Raw genomic sequence first — 21,723 nt, 5'->3', positions numbered from 1 at the left:
AGTCTATATGTATTAAGACTTTGGGTCTATATATTTTGAAAGAGCATCATTGTTAACACTAAGTTCACTTAGTATAGTCAATAAATCCAAGTTTTCTTTTTGCACTTTAGTTTGGACTGGCTTTGTATATGAAGGACTCGAGGTAATTGTATTCCTTATTCCTTGTATTTCTACCTTATTACCTAAGGGCACATCTTTACCTAAAAGTTGCTCCTTAATGAGTTCTACTTCAGCCTTCTCTATTTGTACTTTCCCTAATTCCGAACTATTATTTTCCGACTCTTTTCCCTTCAGATCTTTATCTACTGGATTATATATATATTCTGGTGATTTAGAACTTATAATATGGTCATCATCTGAAACATTAAATCTTTGCTCTATAATTTGCCCCTGGATAGGAGATATCCAATGAACTCCTTGCTCAGCATAACTCATCAATAGAACACCTAAAGAGCTTATGGATGATGACTTAATTATTAAATTCCTCAAAGATCCAGAGACCCAGTTATTTGTAGATATTCCATGTATGCTTTCTATATCTTCTTGAATATCGAAATCAAAGTAATAAAGATCTAAAAGTGTTTTTGCATCTAAAACTCCATAATAAATTGTTGGGTAAACTTCACTATTTGCAATATAAGAGTTTACAGGAATTCCAACAGCTCTAGCTGTATCTGCAAAAACCTTAAATGAATCTTGAACTAAACCTTCTTTCATTACTAACTTTTCCTCTGTAATTACTACTTTATCAAGACCATCCTTTATATTTCCACGATTAATTTGAGTTATTTTCTCTCTGTTATCAGTCTTATTCATTGTGGAACTTGTTTTAGAATCCAATACTTCAGTCATACCAACATAAGATGTGTGTTGTAAACCTCTTGCTATATCAACAATTCTCTTGTAACTATCTTCAGATGAAAGTAGAACTGCCCCTTTATTTTTTATAGCTTTTTCCTAGATATTTATTTAAGAAAAAATTAACATTCATTTAATACTTAGGCTTATAATTTCTTCACTTACACCTATATTTGTTGCTAAGGTACTCCTGTAAGTAATATTCCATAGAATAAAACCCAAAGTCAAATACTTAAAGCTCAGATTAATCACCATTATATCTATTTTGCATTTTTATATTAAAATTTCTAACTTCAAAAGAAATAAATGAAAAACTTAATTTTTAGATCTGATGCCTTATAATTTAACTTTCAACAATACAAACAATATTTAAAACTTACCAGACTATATTTTATTTAAAAAATGATTATATTTAGATATATGCTCTACTTATTCCAATTAAATAATCATTAATATAAAGTTCTCAGCTATTATATTATCAGATAGCTATTCAATTACCCAAAACTTACCCTACATTAGTTCATGTAATATGGCGCTATATAGATCTAATATGAGTTATCTAGGTGCTTCTTATTAAAATACTAGAAAAACGAAATATTAAAACCCTAAAATAAGATATATGATTAGGTGAAGTTTAACTATAACTTAAATTTTCGTAATATTTAAAAAAAAAGTCAGATTCTTTCACTTATTCTACTAATAAACTACCTGAAGAAGTCTTTAAAGCTGTTTACAGGCTATCTCAATTATTAAGTTTTATAAAGGTTTTTTAAAGATATTTTGACTATTATAAAAATTTATTTCTGAGCGGAGATTTTCTTTAAGAAAGATATTGGCTTTTTCAATATATAGGAGATAATATAAGCTATAACTTAAGATTTTTTACTATATGTTTAGAGAACAATATTAAAAAGAAAATATATTTACTTGGGATATATCCTCGTCTAAAAATCTTAGATTCAATTGATGTTTTAATCATAACTTTAATCAATATGAAACTATGATGGTATATAAAGGAATATTTTCATTTTTATTGAGTATATTACTAATGGTACTATCATTACCTGAACAAAGTTCTGGAAGACCATTTCTACCTGGAGTAATTCACAGTATATCTTTTGAATATATTAGTCATGCTCTCTACAAAAAAAGCAGTGACCTTGCTATTCAGGAGTTTCAAAATAATGGCCACTATGCAGGGTATAGATTTGACATCAACTATGTACAAGCAAAATCTTTTGCAATTAAATTAAATCAAGATGATACTGTTTTTAGATCAATGATAAGTGCTAATATGATGATAAAATTGAAAGATCCCTTAATGAGCTGTCAATTTTTGTGGAATTACGTTAGAATAAAATATAAACTATTTTTAACAGAGAAAAATATATTTGATCTTTGGAAGGAAACCCTTATAATGTTAGATTATATTAATTCAAATGAACTTAGTTATTCTCCAGAATATGCTATTATGATTCGATCTCGTCCAATTGGATCATATGTTGCAAATAAGTTACCTAATTTTCCTACTAATGATGATTTTTTATTACTAATCAGCTTGAGTTCATTAATATATAGGAATGGGATATTTGCAATTGATTTAACTGGTGAGAATTTTGTTCTTAACTCTGAAAAAACTTTATTAAGAGAAAATATGACTCCTCTTGCATATTCAAATGTTAAATTTTATATTCCAATTCTTCTTGAATTATATCCCCCAAGTATATTATATAGCCAAACTTTTACATCGGTTGGATTTGTTTACAGGATAATATATTATTGTATAGGAGCTATCTTGACTGTGGAGGATGCCTGGTACATATGGGCCAATGTTTTACTTTGGGGAGGAGGAGGTTATTTACCAAGATACTTAAGAAGTTATGATAATCAAATTCTTTTTCAGCATGAGAAAGATCCATTTCCTTTAGATAGAAATATCCTTATAGTATTAGAAAGATTTGGAGCAATTCAAAAGCCCCAATGGAATATTAGATTTCCTCCTTTTAATTCAAGTGAGTTACATCTAGTATCTAAATTTTTGAATTTGCAAGGATTTCCAATTCCCTCTAAATCATCAAAAGATCTATCAGCTATTATAGGTATTTACCAGATTTTTCATTTATTTTTGAATCGATTCATAAGTATTAATATGGCTTGTAATATCTGGTTTGTAGTTAAAAGATGGGTCGGTATGACTGAAACCCTAGATCTACATAATTTTGGCAACATCAATGAAAACAATATAGATAGTAATAGTATATTTAACTATGAATATAAATATCAATATGATATTGATAATTCTAATGTGGAAAGTAGGGATTTTATACAATTTCCAAAATGGATAAATGAAGTTACTTATATCGATATCAATAGCCAAAAAGTTAAGAAACTTCTTGATGATCTAGAAAAAAAATTCCCCTATTATATAACATGCCCAAATGGTATACTAATTCAACGGCAAGAATACAAATCTGTAAAATCTATAGAGATGCCTCTGACATCTTTCTATAATCGTAAAAGTGATAGACTTGCTTTAAGTTTAGCAAAGGTTCTGCATGAGTGGATTCCTTCTATAAGTTTTAATGACATTTGCAATATAGCTAAAACACTTGCAGTTAGACTCCCCCCTTTGGGTACACTAAATTCTGATTTTATAGTTAGGAGTAAAGCTAAATTGTGGAATACACCAAAACTTAAGCCTTCTGAAAAACCCTACTATATTCAGTATTGTGTTTACTCACTAGAACAGTTAATTAGGCAGAGCTTGAAAAGTGTCAACTTAAATTTAACTCAAGACTTTTCAAAAAGAGACTATTTTGAAGAGAAATGTTTGGAAGCATATAAAACTCAAATTTCATGTTCTGTATCTTTTCCCTTTGCAGTTACACCAGAGATTCAAGATATTTACAATACTTACGCTGGAAATTTAGCATCAGCAATGGCTTCCTTATTTCATGGAGAAGTACTTTCTTTAAAAGAAGTTGCAGGTACTATTTGGGATGGAATGTTGGAATCATTTCCTTCAAGACAAATACCAACGCTCATACGCTTACATAATCCGTGGTTTGAACCAAAAGAACTATGTGCTATATCAGAATATTTCCTAAGTATCGGGATTAAATATAGAAGTACTCATCTCATTAAACATAAATTGGAAAATTTTTTTTATAAAGAAAGAGAAATTTGGTCCTTTTGTCATCCTAAACTTCCTATTTTCCCACAAAGAATTGAAGAAAATATGAAATCTAAACTAAGTATCTATATTCCTCCTATAGATTCATACAACACAGATGTATGTCCTAACAACTCTGAAAAAAAGAAAAATTCAGATAAAAGTGAAAATTGGAATCTAACAGAATGTCAAATAAGTGGAATGATACTTAGGGCTGTCAACAACAAAGTTAACTTCATGAATATATGCGTCAAACAGATGAATATACTTTTCAATAATAACAAAATTAATTGTTATCCAAAAATGAAATCTGGAAATTATTATCAAATCTATTTTAATACTATTCGCAATGTTAGAAGCTCTTTTATCAAAAAATTATTTAAATTATATTCAGTTAATAAAAAAAAATCTAATTTGGCTGAGTTATTATCTTTTAATGGTGAAACTATCCATTCAAAAGCTTCTTTATATATGCAACAGTTTTCAAAATATGACTTATTAATTAGATTTGAAGAAAATATTCAAAGACTGTTCAAATGGTATATATACAGCTCTTGTAATATAGCGTTTGAGGCAATGAATAGGCGAGATATAAATGGAAATTTGTTTACATATACAGGAGTTGAGAGTCCTAGAAAAAAAGTTGATTTTGAGATTTCCCCTCTAATTTTTCCTTATAACAATGAAAAAGTTTCTCAGAAACATAAGGCATTATTTGTTGATGATATTAATCAGTCTCAAATGAATTCTATAAATGAGGCAGTTAATTATGGATTAAAATATATTCTTGGTGATCAATCTGCAACTTTTAATTTTCAAAAAGCAATCTTACTAGATAATAATTTACAATTTATGGTGAAAATGGGCTGGAATCTTGAATTAAATGCTTTAGATCCAGATTTCATAGTTAAAAATGCAAATTTTCTTTATTACTATATGATATCTTCAAATATTTTTTTGAATACTTTTCAGATCTACAAAATTGTAAGTATTGCATGTGACATTGTAGCTTGTGCTTATCAAAAACAATATGAGGAGATAGACAATTCTAAAACAGGATTTTATATAGATTCACTTCAAATAAAAACTTTGACTCATGTTAAAAATAGTTTAGATCAGGGTGCTTATCGACAATATGTTCAATATTGGGATAATTTACTCAGTGATAATTCACAGATACTACCCTTACTAGAACTTGTATTGAAAGAACGAGTCTATAAATATAATGTACAGGATATTTGGGATAATTGGAAAGCCAAATATATCAAACTAAAAATGGCTAAAGAAATTGTTGAAACAATTAAAGCTTCAACATTTACAAATTTATCTTTAATTGAAAATAGTATGTATTGTCTTGAAAAATTAACGTCTGATTTTCAAACAAAACCAAATATTGCTGTTGTTGGATGCAAATCGCAAGACTTACTAGGGTATTGTAGTAATGATAGTCTTCTCGATGGAGTCATTGAACTGGCCTTTGCAAAAGCTATTTATTCATTTGTTTCTGAATCCAGAATAAGTAATAACAAAGTACTAGGATCTGGAGATATAAATTCTAGTGATATTTATATGTCTTTATATAAAGATATAAAAGATAATAATAATACTTTGTGCCAAATAACTAAAAAGCTTGTAATATTATACAAGCTACCAAATTTTATTTACAACTGTCTGATTACCTTGATGAATGAAACATCCTTTTTACAGTATATCCTTAATTTATTTCTAAAGATTCCCACTGTAGATTATAATATGGCATTTCATATTTGTTCAAATATACCTCTGTTAAGTAAATGTACTTCATATTCAGATACAGATTCTAAACAAGAATATGGAGAAATCGCAGATATAATAAAAGGGGAATTCATGAAATTCCAAAGTGAATATGTTATTCATTTTCCACCTGAATCATTTTGCTCCTTGGCAAGTTCATTGGCTTCTGCTCCCACTTTTAATTCCTGTATTAATTATGTTACCTATAGTATCTCAAAATATAAAACATTTTATTGGCCGGAAAATATCGGCTATTCTATATGTTTAAAACTCAAAAGATGGCCTCTTCGTTGCTCCCAAGAGAAATTTCCATTTCATTCACTAATAGTTTTGAGGTTTCAAAATCTAATGAAGATTGAAGAAAGCAAAATTGTAGAAGCTGGACTTGAATTATTAAATAACAATGAAAATACGCCTCCGAGTAACTTATTAGAGATGGGGCAGTCTGTGCAGACATTAGCTTTTAGAGTCCTTTGCACTATGTTTGAAAGGGAACACTGCAATCAGAATCTCTATTCTAAAAGTAAAACATTTCAAGAAGACGATGCTAAATCGCTATTAAATCCTCATCATTTTTGCCATGAAATTTATTACCCAAAGCTTAGTCTAAAAGATATATATAGTCACCTAAGGCAAAATTTAGCCTCCAAAATTACTAAAGCCTGTATGGAGGTTTTAGATACTATTTTAAATGAGATTAATAAGGAAAAACTAAGTATTGAATATACAAGAAGGGATGAAATTCCATTACATTGGACTAATAAAACTAACAATCTACTCCCATACTATATGAAACCTTTGGGAATTGTTCATCAGCTTATTGAATTATTTATTCTACCTCCAAAAGTCACTATGATTTTAGTTTCACTTTGGAAAGAGTTTGAAGAATTCCAAAATATTCAAGATCCTAAAGATATTCAAGAGAAGCTTTATATTTTGATCCCTTTTGCAGCTAAAATTTCAATTATTAATGTTAATTCAAGTTTCAAGTCATTTATTAGTACTTGCAAACATGTTTTAATTCATCTATTTCAAACTTCTAATGATAAAAAACGTGAAACTTGTTTTAAAATATATTCGTTAACTGCCTATAATGATACACTTGTAAACTTCATATATACTATGTATGCCACAAATCTTCAAGCTATGAAAATTTATACTTCTTCATTTACTAGTGAAAATCCTTTACTCACTATGGTGGAGTATAGAAGTAAAATCTTGCGCAGTGATGCCTCACTACGTATTCAAATTTTATATCAGTATATACTAGTTAATTACATTGATTATGCCGTAAATAAATCAAATAATAAAGAACTATTGCTTAAAAAGGAAAATATCAAATTAACAACATCTAAGGTTTTTACTCAAGATTATATTAATTCAAATAAACAATATATAGCTAATGGACTAAAAATGTTTCTTTTATTGGTTCATTTAAGATTATCTTCTGCATTTTCCAGAAAGAATACCTATACCTTTCAAAACTTAATGCCGAAACACCTTCCAAATATACACAACTTCTTACCTTCACATCTGGCTTTTCAAATTATAGATTCCGATAAGTGTGTAAATATGCTACATGAAAACTTTATTTTCCCGTCATTCTCGGAAATTCCAGATGATTTCGAAGAAATGGAAAATACTAAAAAAAGTGATAGTGATGAAAAACATCTAAGTAGCAAGAGTAACAATTGTACTCTATTAGAAAATGACGAGGAAAAAGACTCGAAATCTGAAGAATATACTGAAAACAATCAAATTAACCATATATGTAAATTATTAAGAAAGGATATCTCCCAGAGTGATTTGAAAGATCATTATAATGGAATTTTAATGAGGATGCTGTTTCAAATTTACCTATTACAAATTTCTCCCAATTATCCCTCCAGAAGTGTCGAAACTGTTGAAATACAAAAATCGAAGTATACTCTACTTGAAGCTATATTGTTCTTTTCTAAAAGATCTTCTAAGGAGCTTACTAAAAGTTTTAATTTTCACTGGTCTGAATCTTTTCTTAAAGGGGATGAAGAAAATAATATTTTTACTCATTATCAGACAGTTCCTGAAATACTCACTTGGTCCAGAATGAGAAAATTTTGTCAGATTATAAGTAGACAATTAACTCATGAAGATTTTTGGGAAGAAAATCCTTTTTTAGACTGTAAATATGTTGATTCAAGTGGAAATCCCCTTGCTAGTTCTAAGCCTAACTTTAGTGGGATAAATCAAGTGAATGTTTTATGTTATATTAAACCAAAAGAGAACATTGAGGGAGATATAGATATTCAAGTAATTCATCCTATCACTAAGAAAATATTCGAATTTCTTAGATATGAAGGTAAATCCTATGGATCAACAGAAAATGAACTTAATTTAGAAATACCAGATGTTCTAATGCGTGTTTTAGGACGTATATATGGTTTCTGTATACTCAACGAGACACCTATGAATCTTAAGTTACCTACAATTTTTTTTAAAAAAATAGTTGGTGAGCCCCCAAATAGACAAGATACTGTAATTTTAAATAATGATATTGCAAAGTATATTGCTGTATTAAAAAAAGCAAAAATGAGTATTACAGATATGAAAGAAAAAAAAATAGTCAGGTATGGAGTTGATAAGGCACTAGAATATTATAAGATTAAAACCCCTCTTTTATTTGAAATCCCAAAGTATAGAAAGTATTCTCAAACTGAAGTGGAACCATTTGAAATTCATAATACAGCCTTATTAGAAGTTTATATATACATACTCCAAAGATATTATATGGAGGAGTATGCCGAAGATGAAATAGAAAATTTCCTTACTGGAATTTATGATATAATTCCCAAGAGATTCTTCTATATGTTTAGTTCACAAGAGTTACAAGAATATATACAAGGATTTAGAATGACGGAATTTGAGTCTTTTAAGGAAATTGAAAGAATATCGGAGTACTTTTATGCTGAATCTGAAGAATTTAAACTTTATCACAAAAAATTGACTATCGATTATTTCTTCAATGTAATTAAATTTCATATCTCAAGTTCTCAGTTGAACATTTTCTGGTCTTGTTTTACAGGTACTACTGGATATGGTATTCCTGGAGCTTTGCAAGGCAAGATCAGAATTATGGAAATTCCACAAAAAAGTGAGTATGATGATCTACAAGAGATCAAGATAGATCCAAACACACTTACAGTATATCTCCCAGCATACTCAAATTTAGAAGAAATGAAGATTTACGTCAATAAGGTGATAGAAAAGTGTGACAAGTCTAATAAAAGAACCAAATAATGGAATATTAAGTTATTATTAAGACTCATTATGTTCTTATCGCATATTATATAGTATAAAGTACTTAATTTTTTTAAGAAATAAGGAGAATATAAATATTAACTTGTAATTTATTGTAAGGAATTTGAGTATTGTAGGCAGTATAAATTCAGCGCTTATTTACTTTATGTGAGGTTGTTAAGTGTACTTAAAACTAAATTTAGACAAATAAATTAGCTTGTTTTTATAATATAATGGTTAAAGATACACGCCTATATGAGATTATAGGGGTATCTCCTGATGCTACTGCAGCTGAAATCAAGCGTGAATATCGAATTCGTGCTCTAGCCTTACACCCAGATAAGAATAGGTGTGATGAAACTAGTAAGGAACGTTTCCAAAATCTACAAAAAGCTTATGAAGTTTTACGAGATGAACAGTCTCGAGCTGAATATGATGAGAGTGGCTATATAGAAGATGATTATAGTGATAATTCTAGTAAATGGAACAACCTAACTAAATTTTTCAAACAATTTACAAAAAAAATCACAATACAAGATATTTTAGAGTATAAAAAGATATATAGGGAATCTAATGATGAATGGGAGGATGTATGTTATTTATATAATAAATTTGATGGTGATTGCACTAATTTACTAGAATATATACCCTTTTGTGAAGCTGAGGATATAGACTACTATATAGATATGATTAGAAAGGCAATTAAGGACCAATCATTACCTAAGAAAGATAAATTTGATAGCTCTATTAATAAACTACGCCAGAAAGCTAAGAAATGGAAGAGACAAAGAGCTAGAGAAGAGAAACAAGCAAATATCGGTAATATGGATAATTTAGTATTAGCTATAAAAGGTAATATGGTGAAACGCAATAAGAGACTTGCTGGAATTTGTGCACAATATGAAGAGAACTTAAATGATGATAATATAGATGAGGCTAAATTCCAAGAAATTCAGAAGAATATATTAAAGAAACCAAAAGGAATCTAATTGGTTTAAATTTAAAGAATGGACCGCCTTCTATAACGTGTCTCCCGTGACATTTATCATTTAAGAAATTGATTTGAAATAAAGCGATAAAGATGCAGTCTTGACTAGAATAGACCAAAATCGTGTTATTAACAATATTGAAGATATAAATATGGTGCTATATTTCATAGGTATTGGTCTATGTGATGAGAAAGATATAACATTAAGAGGCTTAGAAGTGATAGAAAGTGCTGATAAGATATATTTAGAATCATACACAGCTATTCTGTCACCAAATGCTAATATAGAAAAAGTTTTAGGGAAGAAAACTATTATTGAAGCTGATAGAAAATTTATAGAAGAAGGAAGTGATATAATGTTAGATGAAGCAACTAATCAACAAGTAGTTTTATTAGTTGTAGGAGATCCACTTTGTGCTACAACTCACTCTGACCTAATGTTAAGAGCATATGAAAAGAATATACAAGTTGAAATCATCCACAATGCAAGTATAATATCAGCGATAGGTGCTACAGGTTTACAAGTATATAAGTTTGGTGAAACAGTTTCAATTCCATTTTTTGATGGTAATTGGCAACCAGAAAGTTTTTATGATAAAATCAAGCTTAATATGAAGCAAGGATTACATACTTTGTGTTTACTTGATATTAAGGTTAAAGAGCAATCATTAGATAATATGATGCGAAATCTACCCATATTTGAATCTCCCAAATATATGAATATTAATCAAGCGATTAAACAATTATATATAATTGAGAAAAAAAGAAATGAGAGAGTGGCATTACCCAGTACATTAGCATTTGGAGTAGCTAGGATAGGTTCAAAGAATCAACTGATTTTAGCTGGTACATTGGAACAGTTATCCTCTGTAGACTTTGGAGAACCACTACATTCACTTGTTTTATGTCATCCAGAACTTCATTTAATAGAGAAGAAATTCTTCGAAATTGCCAACAAACGTGTGATTGATCAACTAAAAGCTAGATCTGTTTGATATTGTTAATATTTTATTTTTTCAAACTGGTCATTTGATTAATTATAAGTCTGAACTAAATATGGGTATTATAGCAAACGTTTTAATAGGTTTGAATGATGAAGGGAGAAATGTTTGATCCATTTCTAAAATGCATTCATACTTTGCTTCTTTAAATATACTAAGATATTTAGAAACAGATCTAATTATACTACCATCTCTTTCATCATATTCATCTATATCATGTAATTCTACATTTTCCTTAATACAAATCACACTAGATGAATCACCAATACTAGTATATTTTAATCCACTCTTCATTTTGACTAAGAAATTTAATAATTCATCATCAGATAAATATTGAACGACCCATTGTATCCATATAATATCGTATCTATTAGCAATAGGTTCAAAGTTCTGTAGATTACTGTGGTAGGAGTTAGTATACTTTATATTATTCATAGCTACCTGTAAATGTTTATCAACTAATTCTAATAAATCAATTTCATTACATAATGGTGCAAGGATAGATGTAACACGACCAATTCCACAACCAGCATCCAGTCCACATAAAAATTTGTCAGTACATATCTTTGGATGTCGTCTCAATGCAATTAAAAAGTCCTGAGAATTACTCAGATCTATTTCATGAATTTCTGTAAAATTATCCAACATTCCAGCAATTGTTGCTAGTTGATTTTCCCAAAATAAGTTTGAGACATTATCAACATTATTTCCCAAATCTTTTTTATCTATAGCTTGCTTATTCTCCATAAAACTTCCCAATATTAGCTAAGTTCATAAATTGACTCATTTTGTGGCGCTATTTCAAACTTTCATTCCATAAAAATTAGCAATTCAGAGTCTTTACTTGAATTTGATATATTAAGAAGATCCTAATCAAATTATCGATAATCAAAACAATTAATTAAATTAATAGATCATATATGGTAACACGTACCTTTGTTGTTACATGTTTATCATATATCTTTAAATCAAGTTTCTCAATAATTGAACTTCTAGATATAAAATATAATACTTTCCTATATCTATACTTCTTTAAAAGTTTCCAATAAAATAATACTAGAAGCAAAATATTTATGATATAATATCTGCTAAATAAAATGTAATTTTTGAAATCCACCAAATTCAAGGATTTGTCTACTTTATTATCATTTACTATTATTGGTTTACATCTTGTTATCTTAAAATTGAAGGTTTCCCATGTATTATATTGTAATTGTAGGATTTCCCATAAATTCTTATTTGAATTTTCTAGTACTCTCTTCTCAAACTTAACTAGTAAACACTTGTTTGTGTCACCCAAATTTACTTTATATTTTCTAAGACCTTGTGAATCTTCTAAAAATATAGGAAATAAACATTTAAGTTGTCCCTTTAATCCAATGATAGTTGTGTCAATTAGCTTGGATTTTATTCTATTACTGCATTTCACTGTATCTATTGGATACTTCTCCTGATGGTCCATATAAATTACTACAGAGCTTTTAACAGTTTTATTACTGCAATACCACAATTAAAGAAAGTAAGATCTTAATAAGCTTACCTTGTTGGTATATTATCCAGTATGTTTAAATTTATTCCTCCCACACCTAAGTATACTGAGAATAAAATGCTAAAAAGTAAATGAGTCATTAAATTTTTTAAATTTTAAATTTATTACAAGTCCCTGATTCAGTGAGTTTGCATTTTCACAATATAATAAAAATATGGTAATAATTTTGTATGCATGCAAGATTACAATGCTTGACTAGTTTCTTCCAAATTAGGCGCTAAAATCAAAGGCGCTATTAATTAGATACCTTACATTGACTTCACTAGTATGTTAGGAATTCTGGAATTATCTACACAATTAAGAAACAATGCTCTAAGGTACTACTAAAAGTCTATATATGAGGAAACTTGGTCATTGGAAATATATAGAGTATAATCCAGATTGGATTAAATTTCGTCGGAGAATATGTAAAGAAGACTTTAGTGGAATACTATCTGTCCTTATATTGGGTCCAAAGAATAGTGGAAAGACTACATATTTACTTTCCATAATACAGTGTATTTTAAGATATCGTAAAGATAACCCATCTATATATGTCTTAGATTGTGATTTAGGTCAACCACTTATAGCACCTATAGCTTGCCTAAAGCTAGTTAAATGGAACTACTATACTACACCTATTAATATAAGCAATCAGTTTCTTCTACCTGAATTGATGTTTTTTATTGGAGGAAATAGTCCTATTGTTAATCCAATAAGATATTTAGAAGGTATAAAACATTGCATAGAATATATGAGGCAATTATCTCAAGAGAATAATGCTATTTTACTTATAAATATGCCAGGATGGGTTACAGGAATAGGTCTTGAAATTGCTTCAATTATTACTGCACTATGTGTTTCTATTTCAACAAAAGTCCTCGTAGGTTTTACAAAATCCTTTGTAGATACTATAAATAATGAGAATTCAACTTTAAGACAAAGTGATAATATGCATCTAGTGACAGCTAGTTTTCCGTCATACCCCTCAATAAATTTATCTATATTTAAGAATAAGACGGAGATATTTTATGTACAGAATATTGTTGAAACTAAAGTAATTATAGAAAAATTAGAAGATATATCTGATTTTATTAATAAACCATCAATTTACATTAAATCTAATAAAAAATCAAATATAATGGATGAATTTGCTAATTATATTGGATATACTCTTTTAGAAAATAATATGACACTTTTTGGTGGGAAGACTCTTTCATTACCATTTGATTTAACTTTTGTTATTCCAGCTTCAAATACTTCTATAATGGATAATGATAGTTCCCTTCATATACCTTATCGACTTACAAATGCAATTGTAGCATTATGTATATGTAGGGAGACAGAATTCTTGACTAATTCAAAGATATCTAAAGAAGTTTCTCAATTGACAATACTCCATTCTTCTGTTTTGTATCCATGTATTGGATTGGGAATTGTTCATCATCTAGATTATTCAAGCAAATATATAGTAATTCAAATACCAAATTGGATATCTGATTATATCCTAAATGAAGTTAATATTGTTCAATTGACAGAAATGATGATACCTTTGAATTCTGCAAATTATATTCATAAACCTTACTTGTGCCCAAGAAATAATATAATTAGTGGAATGGTTTCAGGCTCGAAGGTTCCAATAAATAGGAGAAATGTCAAACGCAAAATCCTTAAAAGATCAAGCCACTAGAGAAGTAATTAAATTTAGTTTGTAAAATTATAATTTAATATATTTAGTTTAAGATTTATCTTTCAAGTTTCTAAGAAGTAATAAACTTCACATAATTATTTATTGTAATTATGACGAGTCTGAAATATTAAAAAAAATATTATCAAATAATATTATATAAATACCGATACTTTGCAAAACACCTACCATTGCATTCAATACTATAGAGAAATCTGTTACTTCTTTGTTTGTCAATCTATTCAAACTAGTTTGATCACTAAAAAATAAGACACATAAACAATCACAAAAAGTTACAGCTAATTCATATTTAGAAGTGTTGCATGAAAACCATAGTACTCTTTTTTCATCCTCATCTTTACTGGAATGATCTTTAATATCATGATCCTTTATATTCTTTAAAACAAAACTCTGACCCCAAAAATCAATCATACTCGTTTCAAAAATACATTCCTTGTCCAATTTTATCTCAAATAAGTTATTGAATATTTCTTCTAATTTTCCAAATATCATTTCATCGACGTGAGGATGTAATGATGTCTTTAATTGCCAATGATTACTTTCATCCTTTTCTGCAACGATTACACCATGATTGTTACTAAACCAAGAAGGAAAAAGTTTAATACATATATTATCCCATGTATTAAAATTAGATGGAGACTCTATTTCAATTGCTCTTCGTCTTTTTCGTGGTGAAAGGGCCTTCTTAATACTTTTTCCCTTCTTTTTCACTCTATATTGGATAGAATCGCACACACGCTCATCATAAAGTCAAATCTTAAATAATTAAAGACCAAGCAAACCTACTTTCTCGTATTATTAGCATCCATGTAAGTTAAAACTTTTATTTTAAAGATCTTTGATATCCCTAATACGTTTATTTATTAGGACTCCTCTTGATCTCTTCTAATATGATACCACGCTCAATCTAAATTTAGTATTTGACATACACCGCCGAAATTTAACTCAACATTGGTTTGGAAATAGTCAACAGAAGTAAACCAGAAGTGTATAGATAATAGTACTATTGCACTAAGATGTTAAATAAAACCTTTAAACGTCGCATTGCTGATGTTTTAGACAGGTTGAATAATTGTGAATTACTTCAAAACAGTGCAATAATAACTTTGGGACAAAGCTTGGAAGAATTAGAAAATTCTCCAAATGAATCTGAAGAAGTGATATTAACTGAACTTCTCGTTTCAATTGTGATGGGATCTGATTTAGAATGTAATATTTCATTATTGAAGGAGTTTATTTTAGAAATTCCAGTAATTAATATATCACCTAGGATACGTCTAAAGGCAGTGAAAACATTGTTAAAATCTAATCGTTACAAGGCTTTGAATCTATTCAGGAGATTATCCAGCATAACAACTAACAACTCCAAACGTCTTCCTATAGTAGTAATCCGCCCTCTTTTAAAATATATATTGTGTAATAAACGAGATATAGGAGAAATACCATCAATCCAAGAATTAATTAGCTTTTTTTTGAAAAATAGCCATTGTATTTGTACATTACTTGACATCTGTTTTGAAAACAAAAAATTTGAGCTTCTAATAAAATTATTGAGTGACTTACTACCACTTATAAAACTACCCTTTTTGTCTGATGTATTTAATTTTATTTGCTCAAAGATTGTATCAGAAGTTAAATTTGAAACATCCTTTAGTCCTAAAAAGGTTCAAGATTTGTCCTTTTATTCTTTAATTGGTGCAGAAAATAATCAAATTGCATGCCTAATTATTATAATGATTATTAACTGCAGGAAAAGTACTTCTTTATACCTTTTATTAATGACAACAGTCCTTAATATAAAGGGATCAATAAATCTAACTCTTTTATTATTTTTGAGTTTATTGTCATCTTATAAGTTATATTTAGAAGATTCAAATTTCAAAAAAGATGAATTAGAAAAAAATGATCCAGAATATGAAACATTGACAGATCCCTTACAGCTTATTCAACTACTAGTTCAATTAGCTGAAGATATTGAACCTCTCTTATCTGACTGTAAGAATCACCTAATTGTATCAAGTATAATATCTTCAATTAGTTTATTAATATATTACTGCAGTGATATAGAATACTTGGACTGCCTTGTGAAGATAATTATTAAACTAAAGTCTGTTATGGCCCCTCAAGATCACGTTTCTATACATGCTTCTCTACTTTATCATACAAAAGGAGGCTTAGCACCAAATGAATCTCTAGCTACTTTTTCTTTAGATTCAATAAAAAAACTTGGATATAATGAAATTCCTGATGAAGTGTATGGGTACTCTTTCAACATTTCAGACTTTATTACTTCTATAAAAAGTTTAATTCTTGTAATAGATGATGAAAACCTAATTTTGTCAACTTTTTCACATATATTAATTGGGCTATATCCTGGTTTTTTACTGATAATCTCAATATCTCTCCTTAATATAAATTATATCTATACAGATATTAATTTGATTAGGAATTTAGCTGTAATGACAAATTTTTTGTTGGGAATCCCAAGAAACAAAAAAAGTAGTAAAATTGACAATGATATCTACATGAAAATAATGTACAAATACATATATACAATAGGCCTTAATAATCCATTGCAGATTTTAGACTCATTTTACCCTGCTTTAATGAAACTCCAAGATATACAACCTAATGTTACTAAAGAACAGTGTCATCTTCTATGTACATTAGCAACAAATAAATATACTATTCCAATTATTTATAAACATATCATCAGAATATTTAATGATAATGAATTAGAAACTTTCAATCAACCTTCAGAAATCAAATTGGAAAGTTTGTATCAAAGTCTAAGGTTTTTATTTGAAATGTATATAAATGGCGAACTACCTTTTTCAAAGTTGGACACTATACTTTGTAAATGTACTGAGAAAGAGAAATTAGGAATTATAGCTCCATCTCAATTTATTGGGAATTTTGAATCAAACATTTCTTTTCCTTTTGGATACTTGATATTATACAATATAATTCGTTACAAACCAGATATTATAGATGAATATCATATATCGATTATTCAAGAAGGGCTTCTTTCTTGTAATCCAAGCTTAGTTACAATTTCGATTCATTGTTTAACCGAACTTTGTAAAGTAGAAATTATGGATTTCGAGAAATGTCTCATGATTATTCTTAAGCATCATCCACTACTATTTGAAACTAAATTGGAACTTCCACACTTTGTGACTCCAATAAGTCACAATAAAGTTTCACATTATCAATATGTAGTACCTACTATGTCAAGTTTTGCAAGATTTGTAAAATTCTATATATTAAAAATGTGGCCTAAGGACTCAACTTTCATAATTTCTAATACTTTATACTATACTATTCCTGCAATGGTACAAATTTGCAATGAAAAAATCCCACTATTATCTTGTTATTGTTTTGAAGCACTTTCTCCAATATTCCTCCAATATTTTCAAAATGATCAAAATCTGAATTCCAATTTGAGTTCATTCATTGATTGGGTTATGAGCAGCTTTAATAGAAACCTTACTTTATTTGAAGAATTTTTGCAGTACATCTTTGACTCAATTTCATATAATATTGATATAGAACCATTCAGTATAAATTCATTAAATTTCTTTACTTCAACTTTAACTTATCCTATTTTATCTATTTTAAATCAACAGGGAACAAAAACAGTAGGTACAACTCAAAATTCAGCAAGTCAATCCTCTAATTCTAGATATTTGAATGACTTTTGGTTAAAGTCTCTTACAACAATTAAATCAAAATATAATCATCAGAGTATTCAGGAATTATTGAATTTAATTGTATCCGACCCAAAATCAGTTCGTATTGAAGTTTTTAAAAATAATAACTTAGATGATCTCAAGAAATTTCAACAAATATTTATTAGGGAGATAATTCGTACAGTAAAATCCCTAAAATTAATTTCTTCTAATATTTTAAGATTGAGGTACATTTATTTTTTTTCAGATTTGTTTAGTAAATATTTTAAGCAGATCGAATTTGTTCACAATCATATTCTCAAGCGACAAAATACTAAGAATTCTACGACAAACCGTAGAACTAAAAAGATTTCAAATTCAAAAGGAAGTTCTTCACTTGATTCTTTTCTAACTTCACCTTTTCTTTCAGATACTCCTTTAAAAGATATTTTTATAAATGAATCCTTATATCTATTTTATATAATGGTATCCTATTTACCATTTGAAGAAAATAGTGAAAACTCAAATTTTTTTGATTCAGACTTAATTGATAAAATAGTATCTGATAAGAGTAATGACTTACTTTTAAAGGAAGAAATTTTTATTGATGGCCAGTGTTTTCTTGTATATGCAATTGTTGGTTTAGCTATATCCATGCCTCAAATTTCAGACTTAGTTTCTAATTTTTTCTTTATTCTTTTGAAATTGGAGACATTACCTTTCAAAATATTTTCTTATATTGTTTCAGGGACTTTTATACTTCATAAGATTTGTTGTTTAGGACCTATAAGATTGAATATGACTTCAGAATTGGAGGATATTATTTATTTGGGCTTGATACCTATTCCTAAGTATTCAAGTAGACTTTATCCTACTGAAGATCTCATTGACTTAAGTTTAATAGTTATGAATCAGGGTATAATCTTAAATGATATGGAAAGTGAACATAACCAAGTTAATGAGTGGAAATCCATTCTAGATCAGTACTTGAAAATTGAAATGAGTGGCTCACAAAGTCTCAAAAAATCTAGAGTATTCAGTTGGACATTTGGTATATCTACAATTATTGAAACTATGTCTAATACTCTTCCTACCAAGGAAAATCTGCAACATTTACTAAATATATATAGGATGTTTAATGGTAAAAAAAGTTCAAATTTTAATCTAGATCGAGAAGTTTATCCTCTCATATTAGAATGCCTACTAACTGTTTCACTATATAGACACAATTTAGTGACAATAGAAGAACTTTGGAATCTGACTGTATACTGGGAGAAGAATTATGAGAGTTATTCTAACAACTTATTTGATCTAAAGGAAATTAATAAGTCAGATTTATGGATTAGTATAGATGTGTTTGCAATTTGTTATCTTCACTATATAGCAAGACATTCAAATGAAAGCTGCTCTAAAAACTTGTCTAAGCATTGGATCAAACCTTTAATTAAACAGGTAACAGCTACAAATATTTCATGGGATGACGATTCACTAGTATTTATCTTTTCAGCAATTTTTATTTATCATGACATTGTAATTTTACCCTGGAAATTATCTTTTAATAGAGATTTGGATATGATTAGTAATCTAACAAGTTCGATAGTAAATTCAAATGAATTACTTGAAATATTTGAATTTTTGTATAATCAAATTGTTGATACAAACCAATTTCTAGCTAAATCTCAAAGAAAAAATTCAAAGTTATCTTCATTAAACTCTTTTGAGCAGTTTATTTTGTCTTTGTCAGATCCAACAAAAGCAACAAATCTCATACTTCTATCTTCTTTTGTTTTTATTGATAGCATGAATTCTTTAAATTTCACCGAAAGTTCGTCTTCTTCATTAACATCTCCATCATCTTTGTTGTTTTATCTTTTACAAAGAATCAATAATATATTATCAGGATGGAGAAAAAACATTCATTTATCTCCTTTTTGTGTATCTTCCATTTTATTTGGATCAAATGAGAATATTCGTGATATTTTAAGTTTGGGGATTATTCTTAAAGCTATTAAATACTCTTCATCACTAAATTGCATTAATCTCAATCTTTCAGGTATAATTCACTTCTTACTTTTTGATTGTGTTATGCCATTGATTAGCAGTCAATTTTTGGAGAATCAGGGGCTTTTGGAGATAGATAGAATGAAAGTAGTACTTGAATGGTTTTGGATTGTATTTACGGACTTTATTATTGTATACTTGGTTAATGAGCCTTTTATTAATCAAAGTTTGACTAGATTTGGTTATCAACTCCTTAATACTGGACTATATAGTCGATCTAATCACTCTTTTTGGAACATTCTAATTATTTCATACTTAAGGTTGGTACAATGTATATTTATTACAATGAGCGAAATCACTACCCTTAGTGACTTTATGAGTTTTTTATTCATGGCCCTTACTGAGAGTAATCCTCAAGAAACAAGTGTTTTAAATCACAATTCTGGACTTTTCTTAAACTGTTTACTAGTAAACATAAAGCAAATTTTTAACATTTATCAGGACAATATAAATAACACACGAAACTATACTCAATTTCCAGACTTTTCATATAGTCAACTACAGAGTATTAGTATAAAGACTCAAAGAATAATAATTCCACTCCTCAAGTATTATCTAGTGCCAAAAATACATGATTTCCCTTTTTCTGTAACAATTTCGACAACTCTTCTAATAAAGTCTATATTATCTAGCTTTGTAAGATCTGATTATGGAGATCTTAGTACTAGTAAGGAGTCAATAAAGGGAAACATTATGAATTTGATTAAGAGTTTATCACCCTTGTGTATAGGGTGGCTTGTTATACACGAAGGAGTCCCTATAGAATTTCTACATCTACGAACAAGACTATACATTGAATATGCTGAAGACATAATGAACTCTAAACATATAAGAGATATAGTACATACTGCATTCTGCTATTCCCAGTACACTATTTTCAAAGAAGGTGACTTAGTCACAAGTAATCGTGAAAATAGTGAATATATATTAAAGTATCTTTCGAGTTTAATTAAAATAGAGAAATATTCTTGTTCTTCTATGTTATTACTACTGTATACATTAGCATTTATGTTTATACCAGATCTCAGTTATCTTTTATATGAAGTTTATATAGAAGATAAAGGTAACTTTACAAATAAAACAAAGAATTTAATAAAATCAACAGAGTGGCATGATATAAGGAATTTTTCTTTGTTGGACTCAGTGGACCATCCTTCCTTTAAAAATCCAGATGATATATTTATTGATAATAAAGGAATACAATTCTTATCTTATCACTATGATGAGATAAAAGCAAACTTCTTTTCTATTGATACGAACTTTTTGTCTATACAAAGTAGTTTTACTGGTGATACCTGTTATATTCCATGGAATATTTACAAACCATCTCCAATATTTTATAATATAAATCTTTTTTTCAAAAAAGAAGACTACTTCAGCAGCCTAAATAACTACAGAGAAGATATTAGGATATGGAGAAGACTTTTACCATATCGATTTTCCAATAATCTTAAGAACATTTCTCAAATTAATAATTCCAAATATTCAAATTCAATGAATAAAATTGAAGATTTGGAAATTGTGAAGTTAATATTACCAATAATATTAGCGTTTATAGACAACATGTACTCACCAAGTTTAATATCTAGTGATTCTTTTATTAATCTGGACCTTATAAAAACCTTTAAATACAGCATTCAAAAGTTATATTTTATCACCAATAGATAATATATAAAATTTTCGATGT

General features: G+C 28.3%; 9 protein-coding genes across 9 annotated transcripts; 5 read left to right on the top strand and 4 right to left on the bottom strand.

Moving 5' to 3' along the window:
• Positions 1 to 12: 12 nt before the first annotated feature.
• Positions 13 to 1,113, bottom strand: cand_007260 (uncharacterized protein; the record flags this gene model as incomplete). Its single annotated transcript, XM_067210966.1, has 2 exons — positions 13 to 957; positions 1,024 to 1,113. 2 exons carry the CDS (start codon positions 1,111 to 1,113, stop codon positions 13 to 15), a joined length of 1,035 nt encoding a protein of 344 aa, XP_067067983.1.
• Positions 1,114 to 1,906: 793 nt separating this feature from the next.
• On the top strand, positions 1,907 to 9,079 carry cand_007250 (HECT domain-containing family protein; the record flags this gene model as incomplete). The annotated part of the gene is made up of 1 exon (XM_067210965.1): positions 1,907 to 9,079. The coding sequence occupies one exon, from the start codon at positions 1,907 to 1,909 to the stop codon at positions 9,077 to 9,079; it is 7,173 nt and encodes a 2,390-aa protein (XP_067067982.1).
• Positions 9,080 to 9,312: 233 nt separating this feature from the next.
• Positions 9,313 to 10,068, top strand: cand_007240 (uncharacterized protein; the record flags this gene model as incomplete). The annotated part of the gene is made up of 1 exon (XM_067210964.1): positions 9,313 to 10,068. One exon carries the CDS (start codon positions 9,313 to 9,315, stop codon positions 10,066 to 10,068), a length of 756 nt encoding a protein of 251 aa, XP_067067981.1.
• Positions 10,069 to 10,219: 151 nt separating this feature from the next.
• Positions 10,220 to 11,062, top strand: cand_007230 (diphthine synthase family protein; the record flags this gene model as incomplete). Its single annotated transcript, XM_067210963.1, has 1 exon — positions 10,220 to 11,062. One exon carries the CDS (start codon positions 10,220 to 10,222, stop codon positions 11,060 to 11,062), a length of 843 nt encoding a protein of 280 aa, XP_067067980.1.
• A 42-nt stretch (positions 11,063 to 11,104) lies between these two features.
• Positions 11,105 to 11,815, bottom strand: cand_007220 (uncharacterized protein; the record flags this gene model as incomplete). Its single annotated transcript, XM_067210962.1, has 1 exon — positions 11,105 to 11,815. One exon carries the CDS (start codon positions 11,813 to 11,815, stop codon positions 11,105 to 11,107), a length of 711 nt encoding a protein of 236 aa, XP_067067979.1.
• A 62-nt stretch (positions 11,816 to 11,877) lies between these two features.
• cand_007210 (uncharacterized protein) lies at positions 11,878 to 12,530 on the bottom strand (the record flags this gene model as incomplete). Its single annotated transcript, XM_067210961.1, has 2 exons — positions 11,878 to 11,937; positions 12,003 to 12,530. 2 exons carry the CDS (start codon positions 12,528 to 12,530, stop codon positions 11,878 to 11,880), a joined length of 588 nt encoding a protein of 195 aa, XP_067067978.1.
• Positions 12,531 to 12,954: 424 nt separating this feature from the next.
• On the top strand, positions 12,955 to 14,286 carry cand_007200 (uncharacterized protein; the record flags this gene model as incomplete). The annotated part of the gene is made up of 1 exon (XM_067210960.1): positions 12,955 to 14,286. One exon carries the CDS (start codon positions 12,955 to 12,957, stop codon positions 14,284 to 14,286), a length of 1,332 nt encoding a protein of 443 aa, XP_067067977.1.
• Positions 14,287 to 14,381: 95 nt separating this feature from the next.
• Positions 14,382 to 15,113, bottom strand: cand_007190 (uncharacterized protein; the record flags this gene model as incomplete). The annotated part of the gene is made up of 3 exons (XM_067210959.1): positions 14,382 to 14,405; positions 14,473 to 15,016; positions 15,091 to 15,113. 3 exons carry the CDS (start codon positions 15,111 to 15,113, stop codon positions 14,382 to 14,384), a joined length of 591 nt encoding a protein of 196 aa, XP_067067976.1.
• Positions 15,114 to 15,320: 207 nt separating this feature from the next.
• cand_007180 (uncharacterized protein) lies at positions 15,321 to 21,704 on the top strand (the record flags this gene model as incomplete). The annotated part of the gene is made up of 1 exon (XM_067210958.1): positions 15,321 to 21,704. One exon carries the CDS (start codon positions 15,321 to 15,323, stop codon positions 21,702 to 21,704), a length of 6,384 nt encoding a protein of 2,127 aa, XP_067067975.1.
• Positions 21,705 to 21,723: the final 19 nt, after the last annotated feature.

This window comes from Cryptosporidium andersoni (genome assembly GCF_001865355.1).
Source record: "Cryptosporidium andersoni isolate 30847 chromosome Unknown contig_64, whole genome shotgun sequence".
Taxonomy (NCBI): domain Eukaryota; phylum Apicomplexa; class Conoidasida; order Eucoccidiorida; family Cryptosporidiidae; genus Cryptosporidium; species Cryptosporidium andersoni.
This window is presented reverse-complemented; position numbering and strand designations above follow the sequence as displayed.